The sequence below is a fragment of the Macrotis lagotis genome, chromosome 6 (genome assembly GCF_037893015.1).
Source record: "Macrotis lagotis isolate mMagLag1 chromosome 6, bilby.v1.9.chrom.fasta, whole genome shotgun sequence".
NCBI classification, from domain to species: Eukaryota; Metazoa; Chordata; class Mammalia; order Peramelemorphia; family Peramelidae; genus Macrotis; species Macrotis lagotis.
In genome coordinates, this window is record NC_133663.1 from 15,678,274 (window position 1) to 15,700,568 (window position 22,295).

Below are 22,295 nucleotides of genomic sequence, written 5' to 3' on the forward strand. Positions count from 1 at the left end.
TAAAAAATTTCCTTATTCATTTTTTATGCAAGAAGACTGGAATAGAAAAAGAAAGTGAAAATGGCATATTTGTCTGTATTCAGTCAAAATCAGTTCTTTCTCTGAAGGTGGATAGTATGCATCATTAGTCCTTTGGGATTGCCTTGTATCATTGTATTGCTGAGAATAGCAAAACTATTCATAGCTCTTCATCAAATAATGTTGCTGTTCTCCTGGTTCTGTTCATTATGCATCAGTTCATGTGAATCTCAACAGTTTTTCTAAAGTCATGGTGCTTGTTGTTTTCTTTTAGCACAACACTATTCCATTATAATCAAAAACCACTGCCTAGTCATTCCCCAGTTGATGGGCATCTCTTTTATTTCCAATTCTTAGCCACCACAAAAAAGACCTTTGGCAGGCATTCTTGACCTGGAATCAATGAACTTTTTTTATAAAATAGTTTGGTAACTAGTTTCTTTTGTAATCCTAGTATTCATGTTATGCATGTAAAACTATACTAAGAATGAATCCATAGACTTCACTGGATTGACCAAGACCCCCAAAAGGTTAAGAACTCATGCTGTCCAGTACTTGGTGTGTCTTCTATCTTATCACTTTCTCCTTTCTTACTTTCTGTGATGAGGTGAGCCCCTCCCAACCAAGGAGAACTTGACCCTATCTCTTTGTGTCTTCTCCAACTTTTTCTTTCTCTAATCTTTAGCTTCTTCCTGTATGCTACTAGTTTATTCCCTACTTCTTCAAACATGCCCAGATCTTCCTTATGGGAGAAATATGTATTCTCCATGTGCTAGGGGACTGTTGTCACATAGATATTAACCCCAAGCAGAAATTAAGAAAGTAAAAATCCAGGTTTTATCATTAGACTTAAATATAGATTCAGGCCTCAGAGAAAACCTGAACACTCATCAGGATTCTGACAAAGCTTCTTAGAGGTAAAATTACATCAAAATGACAGAAAAATAATTCTTTTATACATTACAATCTTGTACATTCCTCTTAGACCATAAAAGTTAAGGAAAAGCGCTATAATCCCATACTTCCTTCAATGTCAGAAAGTTGAACAAATTTAATTAGAAAGAATAATAATCTTATACATTTCTTCAGGAAACAAATTTTGTTCAACAGATTATAGATAAAATCAGTCAGAGTTACAGATTCAGCTAGTGGATTCATAAATCCTGGGATGATGTCTTACTTCTGGAGTGAACTAGATTTAAGTGTGAGGCAGAGTTGCTTTCTATTCTAGTCACTGAAGTCCAGTGGTGAGATAAAAGTCAGAATGATTGGCAATGCCCCAGGGTGCAAGGGAATGACCTTGGTGTCTTCACTGCCTGACCAAACTGGAAGGATCTACTTCAGCCACTTTATTCTCATCCGCCCATTCTGTCTGAGGATGTCTTCATCCTTCTAACTCATCCATAGTTTGAGGCCTGTCGGTCACCTAGTTTAGCTGTCTTCTGAGGCAGCTTTACTGGGTGTGGCCACTGCATGTGCTACAGCTTCTTGGGGTAGAGGCCTAGCTGGTGTAGACTTGGGTGAATCAGGTGGACCCCAGAGGCAAAGAACCTCACAAATTGGCCGATGATGAGGGGAAGGATTTACATGTCACCAAATAGTCAGGGACATCTGAGCTTCCCTCTGGCTTCTTATCTAAAGAATGCTTGCCACTGTTAAATGTTTATACTCCAAGTTTTTATGTGATACAGTGTTACAGAAAGAGTACAGATACAAAAGTTGCAGAAATAAAACATTCCCATCATACCATCCTTAAAAAAACAAAAATAAGCCATCACTCGATTCTGTCATCCTCTTAGTCCTCTCTCTCTCTCTCTCCCCTCTCCTCATCTTTAAATTCTCCTCTCCTGCCTTCCTTATTCCTATAGGAGCAGCACCACCCTAGCAGTTCCCCAGGATTCCTTACCACTTCTTTCCAGTCTCCCATCTCCAAGTTGTTGCAAAGGTCTCATACACAGCCCCTTTTCTCCAGACACTACTGTCCCCTCGGTGCAGGCCCTCATCAGCTCACAGCAGGATTATTCCATAGCAGCCGATGGGCCTGCCTGCCTGCCATCTCTCTCCACTCCAATCCTTCCTCCATTCAGCCACCAAAAGCGCAGGTCCATCTGGTCATTCCCCTACTCAAGACTCCAGGGGTTTTCTATTGCCTCTAGGAGCAGACACAGAATGCACTGGCATTTAACGGCCTTCATAACCTCACCCCCTCCTACCTTTGCAGTTTTCTTGTACTTTAGTCTCCATCAGGTACTCTTTGATACAGTGATGCTGGGTCTTCAATGAACCAGACCATCTATCTCTCAGCTTGGGGAATTCTCTGGTTGCCCCCATGCATAGGACGTGCCCTCCTCTGCTCTGACTACTGACTTCCCTAGCTTGTTTTGAGGCCCAATTCAAATCCCAATTTTTACTGGAAGCCTTCCCCAACACCCCTCCCTTTTGCTTATTTCTAGCTTTATTTTTTTATTTTTAGTTTTTTTAGTTTTTTGCAAGGCAAACGGGGTTAAGTGGCTTGCCCAAGGCCACACAGCTAAGGTAATTATTAAGTGTCTGAGACCAGATCTGAATCCAGGCACTCCTGACTCCAGGGCCGGTGCTTTATCCACTGTGCCACCTAGCTGCCCCAGCACCATCTAGCCGCCCCTTTTCTAGCTTTATGTTAGCCAGGCACTAAACACTTGTTGGGGCAGCTAGGTGTCTCAGTGGAGAGATCACCAGTCCTGGAGTCAGGAGGACCTGAGTTCAAGTCCAGCCCCAGACTTGGCACTTTACTAAGTCTCTGATTATCTCAAACATTTTCTGGATAGTAGCCTATGGCTATGAGTCAGGAACAGAATGAGTTTTAGTCATTTACTTCCAAGTTTCTATGTCCATACAGAAGCACAGGAGAAAGCTTGAGCAAATTTTAGGTTACAATTGAGTCAATCTGGAGGACTTCCCAACTTCCAGTCCAATGTCCATTCCTCTCTGTAGATACTGGATAAAGAAGTTGGATGAATTGACTAAAGAAAATTCACCACTGCCTGTTCTGAATGAGGACACAGTGAAGGCAATCATCCAGGATGTCCCTCTCAACACTTCCCAAGACCTCTTCTTTTCCATCTCACCCTCTCAGGTGACCTTGGACAGGTCACTTAATCCTGATTGCCTCTCATCCATCTCCTGTTGTCCTGTTCCATAAAGGGGCCCCTGGACCCAGATAGCTCCAGAAGAGGCTGGTGACTTAGCACAGCCCCCCCCCCCTACTCAAATCCACCTCACAAGCTTGTTATGGCATCACTTCCTGGTTCTCTTCTTCTAGAACAGGTGACAAGCCACGCTGCTCACAGTGTGGTTTTATGCTTCCCCTCTGTGGGTTTACTTAATGCTTTAGTAAATGAAGCTGAGCTACCACAGAGCTCTCACTAAAATGATTAATCAAAATATATTGTCTATGGTTTCAATGAAAACTTTTAAAAGTAGAGTTGGACAGCCCATTCTAGAACACAGGACAGATACCATTAAGCACATACTTTATACTGAAATTCTGGAGCTGGAGCTACAAAAAGAAGCAAAAGAGTACCTGCCCCTCAAGGAGCTCACAATCTAATGAATCAGCTGTATATAGGTTTAAGTACAGAATAATTAATAGAAGGAAGAAACCAGAATTAAGAAGGATTAGGAGAGGCTTCTTGTAGAAGACGTGATTTTAATTGGGGTTTGAAGGAAGCTAAGAGACAGAGAAGGTATGTCATGATCTGACATTCCAGACCACAGAAAATGTCCAGAATAGAGACATTGAGTATCTTGTTAATGGAACAGCCAGGAAGCAAGTGAGTACCTGTAAGAGAGTGAGGTAGAAGAAGAAAGTGGTGTTTGGGTGGATTAGATTATGAAGGGCTTTGATCACCAGAGGAGTTTGCATTTGAACTTTTTTCTTTTTTTTTTAGATTTTTCAAGGCAATGGGGTTAAGTGGCTTGCCCAAGTCCACACAGCTAGGTAATTATTAAGTGTCTGAGGTCAAATTTGAACTCAGGTCCTCCTGACTGCGGGGCTGGTGCTCTATCCACTGTGCCACCTAGCTGCCCCTGCATTTGAACTTTGAGGCAGTAGGAAGCCTCAAGAATTTATTGAAAAGAGGAGTGATGTGGTAGGACCTGGACTTTAGGGAGAACACTTTGGCTCCTGAGTGAAGAATGGACTGGAGCAGAGAGAGACTTGGGGTGGCAGATCCCTCCCAAAAGCCATGTTCTGTGCCAGGATAGGGCTAGGTGGGGGGTGGGGCGGGCACAAGGAGCTGAAATCCACCAGAGATGCTGCGGGTGTGAAGTCCACCAGAGATGCTGCGGGTGTGAAGTCCACCAGAGATGCTGTGGGTGTGAAGTCCACCAGAGATGATGTAATGTGAAACAGGCCAGAGGTGCTGCGGGTGTGAAATCCACCAGAGATGATGTAATGTGAAACAGGCCAGAGATGTTGTGGGTGTGAAGTCCACCAGAGATGATGTAATGTGAAACAGGCCAGAGATGCTGCGGGTGTGAAGTCCACCAGAGATGATGTAATGTGAAACAGACCAGAGATGCTGCGGGTGTGAAGTCCACCAGAGATGATGTAATGTGAAACAGACCAGAGGTGCTGCGGGTGTGAAGTCCACCAGAGATGATGTAATGTGAAACAGACCAGAGATGCTGCGTGTGAAGTCCACCAGAGATGATGTAATGTGAAACAGACCAGAGGTGCTGCGGGTGTGAAGTCCCAGAGGCCTTAGTACCAATTTGGCCATTGGTGTGGGGAGGGGGTTGGGGTGAGAGTTAATGAGCAGTTCAGGTTGACACAGAGAGAGGGCGACTGAGGGTGTGGGACAGAAGGAACCTTTTAGGCAAATCACTTGATTTTTACAGATGGAGGAAATGAGTCAGGAGGACTTCGATTTAAATCCTGTCTCTCCTAAGGGAGCATGATAGTGAGATATCATTTAAGCCCGAGTCTGTTTCCACGTGTCTAAAATAATATACCTGTGATGTTTGTTATGTAATTGGATAAAATGAGAGAATGCATCCAAAGTGCTTTATAAGCATCAAATAGGTATCTAATAATAGCTTCAGAGATGCAAAACAAGGCACTATGTCAGTCTCTCAACAAGTCTTTATTTTTTAAAAATATTTTTTCCAATGATATGCAAAATTAGTTTTCAACAATCATATTTTGTAAGATTTTGAGTTTCACATTTTTTTCCCTCCTTCGTTTCTCCCTCCCCCTGACGGAAAGCCATCTGATATAGGTTATACATGTGTAACTAAATTAAACGTATATTCCTATGAATCATGTGCTGAATCAAATCAAAAAAGGGGGAAAAAACATGAGGGAAAAACAATGTGTAAAACAAATTTTAAAAATAGAAAGCAGGAAGCCCTGCTCTGCAGTCAGACCCGTAGCTCCTTCTCCCCAAATTCTAGAAGCCCTTTAGAATTGTTTTTGGTCGCCGGCGCGAGCTGAGCCTCGGCGGACCCTGCCCTCCAGAAGCGTCCGTGCTCCCCGAGATGTAGCCGGGCCACGGCAAGGTCACGGCCGGGGGCCGATCGCGCAGCTGAACGGAGCGGCCGGGCCCCCCACTGGAGCGGCGCCCCCGGTTTCCAGGGAAGGCCTGGCGCCGGCGGAGGCGGCCCACGTGCCCAGCTCGGGCTCCTCCCCCGGGCGGCGGCGGCGGCGGCGGCGGCGGCGGGCAGGAAGCTCCGCCCCGCCCCCGGCCTCCCTCCCCTCCCCCTCCTCTTCCTCCAGCCCGCCCCCTCCCGCCCGGGCCCGGAGAGACGCGGACGGAGCCGCCGCCGCTGCCCCGCTGCCCCGCTGCCCCGCTGCCAGCGCCGCCGCCGCCGCCGCCCCCGCCGCCCCGCGCCCATGGCGCTGTGCAACGGAGATGCCAAGGTCAGTGCGGGCGGGGCCGGGGCCCGGGGCCCGGGGGCCCGAGAGCCCCGGCCGGGGCCTGCCGCGCTGCCCGCCGCCGCCGCTTTGTTGGGGCGCGTGTGCGCGCCGGCGGCGGCCCGGCGGCGCGGACGCGCGTGTGCGTGGGCCTGTGTGCGCGCGTGGACGGGCCCGGGCCGCGGGGGGAGGGGCAGGGCCGCCGCGGGGGGGGGCCCGCCCGGCCCACGTGCGCCGCGCCGCCCCGCCCGGGCCCACGTGCTGCCCAGCCCGGGCCGGGCACGTGGGAGGGGGCGGGGGCCCCGGGCACGGCCGGGGGGGGGGGGCCGTGGGGCGGGGGGGCGCCGCCCCGGCACGGGGTGCCCACCGCCCCAACCCCTGCGTGCCCCGCGCGGGCCGGGCCCCGGCACGGTGGACGGGCCTGAAGCACCGGGCGGGCCCGGGGCCTCCGCCGCGGCCAAGTGCCCCTTTCTGGAATTGTCCGGAGGAATTGATGCCGATTCCTTCCCCGAGGCCCCGCGCTGCTTGTCCCTGTGCCAAAGCGGGGCGACCGTCCCCGGGCTGCAGGGGCGTCTTTGGGAGGCGGAAAAGCGCGCTGTGAACTCGAACTATAAATAAAGCTCCTCGGCGGTAAGCGGCCCCGGGGGGCTGAGGCCGGGGGCGGCCCCGGGGGGCTGCCCTGGGGGGGGGCTGAGGCCAGGGGCTGCCTAGAGGCCGGGGGGCTGAGGCCGGGGGCTGCCTTGAGCCCGGGGGGCTGAGGCCGGGGGCTGCCTTGAGCCCGGGGGGCTGCCTAGAGCCCGGGGGCTGCCCTGAGCCCGGGGGGCTGCCCTGGGGGGGCTGCCCTGAGCTCCGCAGGGCCGTGCTGGCCGGTGGGACGAGCCCCCGCCTGAGGAAAGCTCCGCAGACTGGCAGCGACGGCCCCGGGGATTCCGAGTCTCAAATTCAACCGAGATAAAACACTTGAGCCCCAAGGACGGCCAGAGATGATCGCGACTTGTAATTACGCCGCTTTTTACAGAGGAGGAAACTGAGGCTCGGTGGCTTTCACCCCGGAGCTGGCAGCTAGCGGCCATTTGGACTAGAAGAAGCGGCTGGGGCATCTAAGACCAGTGAGGGGCAGAAAGGGCAGGAGCTCGGGCAAGTCTGCGCCCTTGGTCCCGAGTACTTTCTCTGTGATACAACTCGGGAATTCTTTTAATGGATTACTGTTATTCGTTTAATGACTCGCCGTAAGGTCCTCCTTTTGAGTTAAGACAGGGAGGATAAAATTCCCTTATTCTTTCATGAAAATCTCAGATTGTAACTTTTGTTTCTGTTATTTATAATTTCCACAACACCTTTGTGTGGTACAAAGCTTGTGAGTTGCCACCCGGATTTCTTAACTTAGATTGGCTAAATGGCCAAGTGGCTCAGTGTCTCTAGCTTCTTTGACTTCTGTTCCGGTGGCCTGACTTCTCCTTAGAAGAAAGTCATCGTTTTGGTATGTCATGTGAAGCTTCTTGACGATTTTTGGATAAAAGACTTTAGCGATGTCCATTTATGAATGGCATGTGGAGACACAAGGCCTGTAAGACCCAAGATCGGTGAGCGGCTTAACCTTGAAACGAAAGACCCCTGTGGCCTCGCGCATCCAAGCTGCCCTTTGAGTTGTTAGTCAGAGGGCTTCACTTCTTAGGATGGAAGTTCCTCCTGCACCATCACAGGGCTGCAAATCATCAAATAAAAAGTTTAAAATATGTTCAGGACCAGGACATGAAGCCTATGCAAACTTAGTCTGATCGTATAACAAATGTAGTTGGTCATATATGGCAAGGAGGACATCCAGGTGTCTTCAGACTCATGTTTTTAGAGAGGAAAGTGAACCTGGCAGACTGAGGAGCATTTATATGGTGCCCTCTCTGTATTGAGCCCTCTGCTGAGCTTCACAAGTATCTCAACAATCTTTATTTTAGGGGTGAAAAAACTGAGGCAGACAGAAGTTAAAGCCACAGGTAGTCAATACAGTCTGAGGTTGTGTTTGAACTTGAGTCTTTCTAACTGTAGACCCTAATGCCATGAATGAATTGTCCATGATGAAGATGGGATTGTATTGAGATTCCAAGTCATATCTGAAAGACTTGGTGTTCCAGTATTGCCCTAGCTTCAGTTCCACAGATTCCCAAGCTGGAACATAGTAGGTGTGCAAGGAAGCTTCATTGACAAGACACAAAGACTATGACACTGTTGGTTTGTTTTCACTTGCGTTTTGTTGCAAAAAGTTGGAGAGAATGATAAAGACAATCTTGTTACTTTCCTTTTAGGTATTGAAAACCTTAATAAAAAAGCAGTTATAACAATGGAATCTTCTTGCCCCTCTGATGGGAAGGTTTCTCAGCTCTCTTTAGAAGTTTCCATTGAAGTGAACCATGATGAATGGTTTCAAGGCATCCCCTGGGGTTTTCTGTGTCTCCCTTCTCTCCCATCACTCCCTTCTCCCCAAGACAAGCTTGGTCACAGCCTGGATCTGAGCCAAGAAACTTGGCCTTGGAACTTACCTCTGATGCTATTTTTCTTAGTTGTTTTTTTTTTTTTGCAAGGCAGAGGGGTCAAGTGGCTTGCCCAAGGCCACACAGCTAGGTCATTATTAAGTGTCTGAGACTGGATTTGAACCCAGGTACTCCTGACTCCAGTGCTCTATCCTCGGCGCCACCTAGCCACCCCCTGTTAAACCTTGATTGCATTTTTCATTAATATTTTCAACCTACTTCATACTGTATGATGTTTAAAACACTCCATTTATGTCATTTCTTAGGAAGTGAAGTCATGGAGGCTTTCTCTTTCTGCCTAAACAGTTTCAGTTTCGTAGGTTAGAGAAATGATTAAAATTTTGACAGTAGAGGCCACCCATTCCAGTCCATTCCTAAATCTTTGTTGTCTGCCACTTCTTTTCTTAGTGAGTGTAGTGCCTGTTTCACAGTCTTGTCTTCCAGAGGTCCTGACCTCATAATGGATATAATAATACTCCTTCAAATACCCTAATTTCACAGTTCAGTACAATCATGCCCCATGAGCTATTTCTTCCAGTCCACTTCAGCCACACACAGTGATGATCATGGCACTCTTGATCTTTCCATCATCACCCACAAAAGCACTGCTTCCATGTTCATCAACTTCAGGGTTCCCTCATCTGATCACAGTTGGCTTTCCATCCCCTCCCTCTGCCTTGCAACTCCAAGCCTTGTTCCCAGGCCATACTCTAACCTCCAGTCCCTTTTCCCCTATCACCCTTGCACTAGCTACAGTCTATTTTTTTTTTCTATCTTGACTTTTTGGTGAACCAATTTAAGCTTATATTGTTCTTTGGAGTAGAGTCCCTTATATTGCTTATATTGCTGATCTTGCCTAGCTCAGTTTCAGCTTTGGATCCGTCCCACCATCTGCTGCCTTCATTCCTACACAATTGCTACAGAATGAAGCTGGAGAAAAATCACTAGACTGGACCCTCTAGAAATTTATGCTATACAACCTCACCTGGACCCTGTCTGTGGCAAGACAATTCTTGTCCCCCAACCCTAAAGCCCATGGCTCCTTGTTTTCACCCTCTCTCCTCTAAGAATCTTGCTTCATAGTTTATCAGAAAAAAAATGAGACTGATTTACTGTGAATGCCCTCTTTTCCTTTCTTCCTCATTACATCTCACTCCCAAGCCTTCTGTCACCATCTTACCTTCATCACTCTGTGTCCCATGATGAGCTTGCCCTTTCCTTGCCAAAACAAACCCTTCCGTATGCATGGGTAATCCCATTCTGTCTCATTTTCCCCAGGAGATTCCCCTTCCCTCCAGAATAACTTGTATTTATTTTGTAAAGATCTTCACAGGCACAGTCACTTATCCCCCATGGATCATGTTTCTCTGGATCAAATAGAAACTCCTTGAAGGCAGGAGGTATTTCTGTTTTTGTGATGTGATCTCCACTGGCTGCCAGCATTTGGTGAGGAATTCTTTGGACGAGCTCTTAGGAGGATGCCATCAATGTTTATTCAATCTGACCTCTTCTTATTTGAATGAAATACCAGACAATTGATTGAAAGCCAGATTGATTGTTGGATTCTTTTTTTCTTCCTAGTACAATAAGATCTCATTCATTTGGATAAAAACTACTAAATAAGTGAACAAAAGAAAAACCTAATAAACATTGTAGTGTGTTTGAGTGTCTAGTTTGAGACTTTTTCATAGCAGGTAATTGCTGGACCAGGACACATTGAAGGAATCTTTAATTTTTTAAATGTCTTCTTGAAAGAAAATAGCATGATAAGTCAAGCAGGTAGCTCTGTGGGGGGGGGGGTGGAGGGGAAAGGTGATTTGATTTTTGGTAAGAAGCTGAATGGATCTTTTTTTTCTAGGTTTTTGCAGGGCAAATGGGGTTAAGTGACTTGCCCAAGGCCACACAGCTAGGTCATTAATAAGTGTCTGAGACCGGATTTGAACCCAGGTACTCCTGACTCCAGGGCTGGTGCTTTATCCACTGCTCCACCTAGCCGCCCCTCAAGCAGATCTTTTGGCAGGTTCATGATCTTGGGTTCTGGAGGCTTGACTAGGAAGCTGCACCTGAATCGCGGGGCTGCTACTGTAGCTAGCGCTGAGACTAGAGAAAGCAAAAATAGGGGCTTTTCAAGCTTTTACTGGAAATAGCGCCTGGGTTATTGCTAGAGTAGTAGCAAGCTAATGTTTCATACAAGCTTATGAGGGACATGATCGAAAGCCTCGTCCCCAAAAAAGGAAGGGAGAAAAGCTTTTGTTGAGAGATAGGATTCAGGGCAGTGGTGTCAAACCCAAATGGGGACGGGCATCAGAAAAGTGTAGATAAGAACCCCCTGCAGACCATAGATTAATTTAGAAAACTGTATTAATATTGTCTTATAGTATATTTTTCATAATTTTATTAAATATTTCCCAGTTCCATTTCAGTCTAGTTCAAAGGCCCCAACACTCTACGACTGGCACCCCTGGGCTTGGTGTCTGTTGATGTGGATTCCACACACTAACTAGACCAGAAAAGAACAGCTGCTGGGTTCTGGAGGGTGAATTCTAACAAGGGGGGCATGAGAAGTGTTTCTGAATTAGTATGAGGCACTTAACAAATTTTTCAAGATGACAACAGTTTCATATGTGGTGGAAAGGGGTCTTCAGATAGCCACAAACTCTATTAAGCTTAATCAAATGCTTTTATTACATTATTGACTTTTTCCAGCAGATAAGCTGTGGTTCCAACCTCCTTGACTATCTGTCAGAACAGCATGAAAAGATGGTTTATGGAGTCTAATAGTTTCCCTTGTAAAAATAGACTCAAAGTTTTTAATATTTGTGAAAGCTTGGCCATTTTATTGCTCTAACTTCTAAGGTAAATTTTTTCTTTCCCTCAGAAGAAATTCATAGGTCATTTCTAAGCTGAAGGTAATGAATTAAAGTATTTTCAGGAATACTGGCTTTCTTTTTTAAAAGATTTCTTTTAATTATTTACTTAAGGCAGTAGAGTTAAGTGACTTGCCCAAGGTCCCATAGCTAGGTAATTATTAAGTGTTTAAGGCTGGATTTGAACTCAGGGCCTCCTGACTCCAGGGCCCATACTAACCACTGTGCCACCTAGCTATCCCACTACTAGCTTTCTTAAGACTTGAGACAGGAGGAATAGAAAGAAACATTTCACAAATCAGCAGATTTAGAGCAAAAAACAAAAATACAAAACCCTCTATTTTAGCCATCTCCAAGCAGAGTAGACAAATGTAGAGCAATGGAATAATAAATAATAAAATGTTACCACCTATCTCCTGTGCCAAAGAGTGTTAGGAATATTATCTCATTTGATTCTCACAACTCTGGGATATTGATGCTATCATTAATCCCTTTTTACAGATAAGGAAATTGAGTTTAAATGACTCATTCAGGGTCACACAGTTAAGTGTCTGAAGCAGAATTTGAACTTGGGTCTTCCAGACCCTAGACCCAAGGCTCTTTGCCCTGTGGCACCACCTTGTGGCCTCTATCCTGCTCTGTAGGATACATACTTAGTAATCGTTTTAAAGTGAATTTCTATATTACAAATTCTGGTTTTCTATTGACTGAAACTGTAAAATGTTGATTTTTAATAGAAAGCAAATATTCAGAAAGTCATAATATGAATGCAGAACAGTTGTGGCTGTTGTTTTAATATTTGGCATAGTATTTTAAAGTTCTAAAGAACAGTGCCAGTTGCTTAAGTGAACAGAAGCCAGTGACCCAGGTGAGATTGGACCAAACCCCCTCTCTGACTCTACTCTCCTTGGACTCGGGATGCTCCCACCCTTTTCTTGAATGGGTTGATTTGTGCTAAGGGACTAACATAGAACAGAAAGAATGATTGAATGAGGACAGGGCATCTTTTACTGAAGCCTGAGCCCTGCACATACTGAAAAGGAGCTAAGAAGTTCTTTAATGTCCTATATAACAATTAACCTGACTTTAATTCAGAAAGACTAAATTTTTATACATATATATATAGCAGAGCCTTAATTACTTGTAATCAGTAATTAATGAATTCTCCCCCCCCACGCAACTTTATTGAGAGAGATAACAAAGGCTGAAACAAAAAAGATTTTTTAATTAATTTAATTACCTTGAAAAATTAATATAACCAAAATATTCTTTTCCCTGAACATTCTCGTTAATTTTTTGTATTGAGGGTTTTTTTCTAGAAAGATTTTATTTTGATTTTGCAGTTTTTCTCCTAATCTTGCTTCCTTCTCCACAGAAGACAGTTTGTTAGTCTTTACATTGTTTTCCATGGTTGTATTTAGGTTTTTAAGTTTTTTTTTATTGGTATATCTTGTTACATAGTTCTTGAAGAAATATTTAGATTTTTTCAAGATTTCATTTTAAAATATACAAAAAGATAAATGGAATGAATTAATGATTTCTTTCTGATTTGAATACATGCATTGAACTTCTAACACACTGTCCTCTTAAACTTGGCAAAGAATTAGATTGACAAGTAATTTTAGATGCCTGCCACAGGTAAGAATCAATGACTTGTTCATGGTCTCATAGGTAGGTAAGTAGCTGAATTGTAATTAAACCTGGGTCTTCTGTCTCCTATTCTATTCTATTTATGCTCTGGTTATCTTCCCCCAAATATAATTATTGACAAAATGATAAATAAGAGAACAAACTTTAGACAAGAAAGAAGCCATTGCTTTTTAAAAAAATATCTAATTTTATTTTCCCCCAGTTACATGTAAAAACACTTTTTGACATTTTTCTTAAAACTTTGAACCCCCAATTTTCCCCTACCTCTACACAGGTTATACATGGAGTTGTGCAAAACATATTTACATATTAGTCATGTTGTACAAAAAACCCCCCACAAAAACCTCAAGAAAAATTTTAAAAATAATAATTGCGTCTTCATTCAGGCCATCAATGCTTTTTCTGGAGATAGCATTTTTCATTATAAGTCTTTGAGCATTCTATCAATGAGAACAAGTTATTTGCAGCCGCTCCTTGTAGATAATATTGCTGTTACTGTATTCGACATTGTCCTAGTCCTGTTTGCTTTGCACTGGTTCATGTAAATCTTTCCAGGTTTTTCTGAAATCATTCTGCTCCTCATTTTTTTAGTTGCACAATAGTATTTCATCACAATAATATATTGTATCTTAGTTAACCATTCCCTAATTGATGGGCAGTCCACTCAATTTCCAATTCTTTGCCACCACTGAAACCCCCATTTTTTTTTTAATTTGTACATAAAGATTCTTTTTGTTCTTTATCTTTTAGAGATAGAGACCTAGTAGTGGTAATGCAGGGTCAAAGGGTATGTATGGTGGTTTTATAGTCCTTTGGACCCAATTCCAAGTTGGTCTCCAGAATGATTGGATCAGTTTACAGTTCTACCAACAGTACATTAGTGTCTCAGTTTTCCCACTGTACCTCCAGTATTGTCATTTCCTTTTCCATCATGTAATCCAATTTGATAGATGTGCAGTGGTACCTTATGATTGTTTTAATTTGCATTTCTTTAATTAGTAGTGATTTAGGTTTCATATGGCATATACAGTTGATTTGGCTGAAAACTGCCTGTTCATGTCTTTTAATCATTTATCGAAATTAGGAAATGGCTCTTATTTTTATAAATTTGACTCAGTTCTCTCTATTTGAGAATGAAATCTTACTCAGAGATGCTTGTTATAAAACTTTTTTCTTAGTTATGATTACTGTGTATTTCCTTCCATCCTGTTTTCCCCTCTTTATTCTATTCTCTCTCCTTTTAACCCTTTCCATTGTTAATAGTGTTTTGTTCTGATTTTTCCCTTGTCCTGTCCTTCCTCCTATCAGTCCCTCCCTTTTTTTTTCCTTTCCCCTCCTCCTTTCCTGTGAGGTAAGATAGCTTTCTATACCTCTCTGAATGTGTGTGTTCTTCCCTCTTAGAGCCAGTTCTGGTCATTGTAAGGTTAAGTGCTCCTGCCTACCTCCATCTTTCCTTCCTCTGTAAATGCTCTTTTATTCCTCTTTTAAGTGAGATAATTTATCCCATTCTACTTCTTCCTTCCCCTTTTCCTAGTGCATTCCTATTTTTCACCCCTTAATTTTAGTTTTCAAGATATGCCTTATATTCCACTTACAGCCTTGCCCTTTGTCAGTGCATAATACTTATTGTAACCAACCACCTGAATAATGAGAAAATTATTATGCATTCTAAGTATCGTTTTCTCATGTAGGAATGTAAATGTAGTTTTACCTTATTGAATTCCTTGTGATAGCTCTTTCCTGTTTATCTTTTTATGCTTCTCTTGAGTCTTATATTTGAAAGTCAGACTTTCACTTCAGCTCTGGTTTTTTCATTAGGAATGTTTGAAAATCCTCTGCTCATTGAATGACCATTTTTATCTCTCAAGGATGAAACTTAGTTTTTGCTGGGTAGTGAGTCCTAGTTTTAATCCTAATTCCTTTGCCTCCTAGAATATCATTCCAAGCCATTCTCTTTTAATTTAGAAGCTGCTAAATTTTTGTGTTATTCTGACTGTGGCTCCATGATATTTGAACTGTTTCTTTCTGGCTTCTTGAAATATTTCCTCTTTGACCTGGGAGCTCTCAAATTTGACTAGGAGTTTTCATTTTAGGATTTTTTTCAGGAAGTAATTGGTAAATTTTTTAAGTTTCTATTTTTATCTTCTGTTCTAGAATATTAGGGAAGTTTTCCTTGATAATTTCTTGAAAGATGATGAAGAGGTAAAAATGGAATAAAGATGGTAATCTTTGCTCATAACTTTCAGGTAGTCCAATAATTCTTAAAATTATCTCTTCTATAGAATACTGACCTTGAAGTCTAGAGGACCTGAGTTCAAATTTGACTTCAGATACTTAATAATTGCTTAGCAGTGTTACCTCAGGCAAGTCACTCTTAACTCTGTTGCCTTAAATAAAATTTAAAAAAATATATCTTTCCTGCATCTTTTTTTCCATGTCAGTTTTTTCCCTGTTGAGATATTTTCCCCCCATTTTTCAATCTTTTATTACTTTTTGATGTTTCATAGAGTCATTAACTGCCTTATCTATTTTTAACTTTTAAGGAATTTTATTCTGTTATCTTTTTCATTTGGCCATTCTACTTTATTTTTTTTTTCACCAGGCGATGGGGTTAAGTAACTTGCCCAAGGTCACACAGTTAGGTAATTATTAAGTGTCTGAGGCTGAATTTGAACTCAGGTCCTCCAGACTCCAGGGCCAGTGCTCTATTCATTGCGCCACCTAGCTGCCCCCATTTTACTTTTTTTCTTTTTCTTTTAGTTTTTGCAAGGCAATGGGTTTAAGTGGCTTGCCCAAGGTCACACAGCTAGGTGATTATTAAGTGTCTGAGGCTGGATTTGAATTCAGGTCCTCCTGACGCCAGTGCTGGTGCTCTAGCCATCTTCCTCCCCCCATTCTATTTTTTAAGACATTCTTTTGTTGATTGGATTTTTGTATATCTTTTGCCACTTGGTCAATCCTATTTTTTAATTCTTCAATACATTGACTTGTTTGGTTTTTAAGGTGCTATTTTTCTTTAGTATTTTTTTGTCCTTCCTTTAGCAAGCTGTTGAGTCATTTTTCATGATTCTCTTGTGCCACAGTAATTTATTTTCTCAATTTTTCCTACACCTCTATGTACATACCCTTTGATCCAGCAATACCACTACTGGGTCTATACCCTGAAGAGATTATGAAAAAGGGTAAAAACATCACTTGTACAAAAATATTCATAGCAGCCCTGTTTGTGGTGGCAAAGAACTGGAAATTAAGCGAATGTCCTTCATTTGGGGAATGGCTTAGCAAACTGTGGTATGTGTATGTCATGGAACACTATTGTTCTATTAGAAACAGGAGGGATGGGAACTCAGGGAAGCCTGGAGGGATTTGCATGAACTGATGCTGAGTGAGATGAGCAGAACCAGAAGAACATTGTACACCCTAACAGCAACATGGGAGTGATGACCAACCTTGATGGACTTGCTCATTCCTTCAGCGCAACAATCAGGGATAATTTTGGGCTCTATGCAATGGAGAATACCATCTGTATCCAGAGAAAGAATTGTGGAGTCTGAACAAAGACCAGAGAGTATTACCTTCAATTTGGGGGGGGGAAATCCTGTTATCTTATTATGTAATTTTGCAATCTCTTAGGCTTTGTTTTTCTCCTTAACAATATTTCTCTCATCACATTCAGCCTAGATCATAGTATACCATGGAAACAATGTAATGACCAACAACTGCCTTCTGGGGGCGGGGGAGCAAGAATGGGGGAAAACAAAATTAGTAAAATCTTTCTAAAGGAAAAAAATTTCCTCCACCTCTTTTATTTATTTAAGAAATCCTTTTTTAGCTCTCCCAGGACCTAAGATGAATTCACATTTTTCTTTGACGGTTTGAATATAGCTGTTCTGATTTTGTTGTTGTCTTCTGAGTTTGTGTTTTGATCTTCCCTCTCACCCTAGTAATTCTTATGATCAGGATCTTTGTTGTTATTTGCTCATTTTTCCAACCTATTTCTTGACTTTTAGCTTTGTATTAAAGTTGGGTTTTTCTCCTGGGTGGAGAGAGAATTATTGAGTTTCAGGGTTTTCTTTTTCTGTGACTATTTTCAGAGGTAGTTCTGGGGACCATCAACTTTGAGTTCTTCAAGGTGGTTTGGTCTGGGGGGGAGGGTGGTGTGTTTCCTCTGCTGACTTGGAAGTGACCACAAACACTGTCATCCTGGAACCATGACCTACACATCCTGGCTCGCCTGCAGCTGCAAGCTTTACTCTGCAGCAACAATACAAGTCTGGGTAATGTACCCAGGACCAGCAAAAGAACCCCCCTAGACTTGTAACCAGTTGTCTGCCCCTCTTCCTGTCTGTGGACTGGGAGCTCAAGGAGCAGCTGCTGCTGTCCTCTGGTGCAGCCTCCCAGCACTGAACTCTATTCTCACCCCGCTGGGACAGAGTTTGCCTGTTGACCTTCAGAATTGTCTTGGGCTCGAAAATTGTGCCCCCATCCCATCCTTTTGTGGGTTCTGTGCCCCAGTATTTTTTTTAGGTTTTTTTCAAGGAAAATGGGGTTAAGTGGCTTACCCAAGGCCACACAGCTAGGTAATTGTTAAGTGTCTGAGACTGGATTTGAACCCAGGTACTCCTGACTCCAGGGCCGGTGCTTTATCCACTGCGCCACCTAGCCCCCACCCCTCCAGTATTTGTTTTGAGGCATTTTTTGTTTGGAGGGGAATTTGGGAAAGCTTAGGTGAGTTTTTACCTTTTCTTTGCCATCTTGGCTCTGCATGCCTGTCCCCATTGGTGACCCTTGAGGGGTGAATTGCACTGGTAGTGATGTGTAAGAAGGGTTTGAAAAGAGGCTGCAGTTCATCTAGGCGTGAGGGATGGGAAAAAGGTGATGACAGTCCTTGTACCTGGCCTGGCAGAGCTCTGAAGGCAGCCTGTGAAGAGGGAAAGAGCCCTGGACTCTAGGCCCAGCTCTGTTGCTAAATCCCTAGGGTTCAGGACCTCTTGTTTTTCTCTACTATGTAATGAAGCACTTGTGCCAGATACTCCCTCCAGGTGTCTTCTCACTCCTGTCTGGGATCCTTGAAGCTGGACTAGAATTAGGCTTTTCCTGAATCCATTTTCTTATCTGTAAATGAAGGTTTCTGAAAGACCTTCAGAGGAGGTCTTAGCTAGCTCCCAGCTCTATGACCAATTATAGTTAGGAATCTTCCCTCTTGCCTTCCCTTGTCAGAAGCCAGGAGGCAGCAGCCCCAGGCAACCCCTTGTGGCTCTCCCCAACGAATGCCTTAGTTAATGTGGAAAGTCACATGTGGGTAGCATGCCATTTCTATTGAAAATATCTAGAGTTATCATGATGAAATTTCTGCATCTCACCATGATATCTTAGTGCAAATATTTGATTCTTCTTTCTGGTAAATTCTGTCTGAAAGATTGCTGATTCTCTCAATTTTGCTTTGATCCCAGTGAATTACTGATTTGATTTGAATTGAATTTAGTTTCCTGGACCATAAACTGAAGTAATCTTATCAACTATGTTGATATTAAAGCATTATTGTGCTTTTTTTCTTGATATTTTTATTTGCCTTCAGTAAATAAAAGTTTTATCAGGAAATGGTTGTGTGGGATGGTTGAGTGCTCCTTGGAAACCAGTGGGTCTCTTTCAGTTTTTCCCCTATTCCGATACTGACTGCTTCTCATTCACAGAAGAGGAATCCACCCAATTTTGCCCTCACCATGGAGGCGTCTTTCCTCTAAGAGCTTGGACAGAGGTTGATCTTCCTCTGGGATCCTGGATGCAGGAGCTCATGCTATCTCTGGGAATCTGAAGATTGCATTAGCCACAGGGTGAAAGAGAAATGTAGTTTTATTCCCTTCACCTTCCTCAGGGACTAAAAAGATAAAGCTTCCTTCAGGACTAAACAACAGTGCTTTGCCTCTTCCTTTCTAAAAAAATCAGGAATTTCCATACTGTCTAGGAATTGTGGAGAATGTGTTAGCACCTTCAAAAAGACTATGAAATGGTGTAGAAAGGTTGAGTGGCAGACTGCTTTGCAACATGGAAACTAGCTTTCTTTCTCTGAAGGTCCTCTGGTACAGGCAGGCATTGTAGATCCACCACTCCCTAGCTTTAGGATGGAAAGGTTCTATCTATCCATTCTGTCTGTCCATCCATTCTAACTGCAACCTTGGATGGCTCCAATGGCATCCAAAATACGTTCACGTTCAGTATCCCCCTCCAGTCCTGTGTAGATCATGTTTGCTTAGAAAATAGTTATTCCACAGAAAGGGAAATTGAGTTCCAGCTATTAAGAATGCTGATTGGGGGATTCAGATGAATCCACTGGCGCACTGAACAGATTTCTAAACCTCATTAAGTGGCTCACTAGTCCATCCATTAGAACAATTGACCTTTTTCTCCTCTTTTCTTCTCTGCAGCCTTGAATGCTGTCAGTCAACTGGGTCTTTTCCTAGATGCTCTCTTCTCTCAAGGTTTTCCAGATGCTGCTCCCTCAAGGCCTCCCTTCTGCCCAACTGACTGCCCCTTCCCTGTCGTCTTTGGATCCTCACTTGGGTTGGATCCACTGACTGGGGGTTCCTCAAGGTTCTTTCAGGTTCCTGAGATTTAGTTTCCAGCTCTATAAAGATTAACTTTATCCAGCTTAAAGGACTCACATTTCCAACTTCTTATTGGCTGGCACAAGCTGGATGTTGGAGGCAGGAGCTCTCCTAGGAGCCTTTCAGTTTCCTGAGACTCATGGTTTTCCCCTAGATGCTCAGCTCCAGGCTTTGTTGCCTAAGGACTGACCAGGTCTCAGAGCCGAGTCCTGATCACTCTGTCAGTGTTGAGTGATGCATATAGCAGGTTGAAATCTAAGAAGCTAGCATTTATGTGGTGCCAGCTATATGCCAAACCCTTAGAAATATGACTTCTGACTCTACAGCAGGTCTGGGAGGGAAGTCTGATTATTACCCCCAATTTTTAGTGGAGGAAATCAAGGCAAATGGAAGTTAAGTTGATCAGTCAAGGTCACATAGCTGGCAAGTATCAATCAAGATTTGAACTTGGGTCTTCCTGATTCCAGGCCCAGCACTCTAGCCATTGTACCAGTTGGCTGGCCTTTAACTCACGTGACTGTTTTGGTTTTTTAAATTGCTCCTGAGCAAAGATTAAGCAATTAAGTAATAAAAGTAATAAGGCTTGCAGAGGAATGATCCTACAAGGTTAATGTGTCTACTAGGAGTTTAATGAATTTTTTTGATGTCTCTAGTTTGTTAACAGGCATGTTTGTATAGTCTACTGAGTGAATTGTGCCATTATGTTGTTCATGGTTAATAATTTAGTTTTTATTCTATACCATAACATGCTCATAATTTTTTTTAATGTCTGGGATTCTGGTCTGAATCGCATGACCTGGATTGTTGTTGTGCATATGAATACAGTTTACATGTCAAGCAAAGGAAATGACGTTTTACATTTGTTTTATTTGCATAATTTCCTCCCTTTCCCCATAGTATTTTTCTAAAATAGAATGAAACCGAGGATTATGTAAACTTGAAATCCAGGTTTTAACCAAAACCCTCAACTTAGAAAAAATATTCTTTTAAGTGATGAATTTAAATATCTAAATGAAGAATTTCTTTGGAGACTTGGTTTTTGAAAGTTTATTTTATGTGGAGGACAGGGTCACGGGAGGGCCTGGCAGGAGGAATACAGGGCAAAGAACTTGGATGTGATCAATCTGTAAAATGTACTTATCGTATGCTAGGCCATCTAGTAGGTTCTGGGTATGGGAGGGAATCAAGCATGCCCAGCTCTCTGACTAGTTGAAGCCTACCTGAATAGTGCCCTTGCCCTGGGCCACCCAGCTGCCCACATTTGAAGGGGAAACTGTAGGGATGGACAGAAGTATCAAGAGAATAAATACAAGGAGCTGCAAAGTTACTTGAATGCAAGTTAGTTTGAGGGGGAGAACCTGAGCAATTGAAGGGATCAGGATTTCAGATCTAGGACTTCCTTTCCTTTTGTATTTCAACTTTCATTGAAGGGGGGAAAGACCAGCCTGACCTTCTGCCCAGCTCTTGCCTCTTTTGCTTTCTTTCTCATGGTTTGAAGAAAGAAAACAAAAGCAGACCCGTCATCTAAAGTTCCCTTCTAGAAGGTAAAAAAAAAGAGTATTCTTTTTGAAGAGGCAAGTTAATACAGGAAATATATTTACCCCAAATGGTGAAAATCAAATAAACCTTAGTATAAGAGCTTTAGTATTCCAGATCATACCTCACTTATCCAGAATGTGCCTTCCTGAGGGTGCAACCGGCTAAAGTCCCACTGGATTCACTTGTTTATCTCCTGTCTCCTTCAACTCTGAGCATAAAAATCCAAAGAATTTGTTCTAAAATCCTCTAACCTATCTAGCCTTCAATATATGCTCTTAGACAGCCATGTTGGGATGTGGTAGAACTGAGCAAGGTTCCCAAGTTTCCCAGGCAACCCTTCCATCCAAGAATACTTCATGTAAGACTGAGAGAACTTGGAATCTGTGAGATGTCCTGGCTTGGGGAAAGATCCTTGTATGCATCTTGCTTCCCGTTGTTGTTAAGTGAGCTATGAAGGTGATCAATCCACTTCACCTACTAGAGCCTTAGTTTCCTTATCGATAAAATGGGGCTCTAGTTCTTGTATGACCGACCTTGGGAGTTGGTTGTCAGGATTTGCTTTGTTAAACCATAGCATTTTATGTAAGTGGGCTACAATTTTTTCTTGTTCCTGGCAAAACAGTTTGATCACAATAGATTTTATTCTCAGATTTTGTGATTGGCATATGCATCCTGTACTGTTGAACTCCAATAGCAACTCTAGATTTTTCATAGACATATCTTTGTTCCTGTGGAATGGAGAAGTAAAGACTTTTCAAGGAAGTTTTTATTAGCTGAATATTTTGGAATTAAAAGTTATTTTAATGACTAATGAGAAATCTTGAGACTGGAGGGAGATTGCCTTGGAAAGTCCAAATAGAAATTAATTACTCTTTTCCTGTTTAAAAATTGCTGGTTTGGTGGTTTACAAATCAAAAGGGTAAAAATAGTGAGGTCGTTGGTTGTAGATAGATGATGGGAGTTGGAAAATACAAAATGTGATCAATGGCCTGATTTTGAATTTTTATTTGGAGATATTTTATAAAACTGGATGTATCTCCAGTAGCTTAGGTCAGCCTGAAAAGCAAGCTGTGCATCTATTTTTCCTTCTGTTAGAAAGGGAAGGTTTTTCATTTTCAATTTTCAACACGCCCTCTCCTCTGTGTGGGGACAGTTCTTGTTAACTAACCATCCTTTTATGAAACATTTTGTACTG

At 42.9% G+C, this 22,295-nt stretch overlaps 1 protein-coding gene across 3 annotated transcripts in view; it reads left to right on the forward strand.

Moving 5' to 3' along the window:
• The window catches only part of GMPS (guanine monophosphate synthase), a 74,639-nt gene that overhangs the window by 10,377 nt on the left and 41,967 nt on the right, over nt 1-22,295 (forward strand). The window contains exon 1 of one of the 3 annotated variants that reach the window (XM_074190794.1): nt 5,870-5,920. The exons of 1 other annotated variant lie outside the window; for it this stretch is intronic. In XM_074190794.1, the coding sequence (XP_074046895.1) occupies nt 5,894-5,920 (27 nt within the window). In that variant the 5' untranslated portion in view covers nt 5,870-5,893. Of the gene's footprint in view, nt 1-5,869; nt 5,921-20,976; nt 21,557-22,295 lie in introns of those variants that run through there. One more of the 3 variants, XM_074190796.1, reaches the window with a different exon arrangement.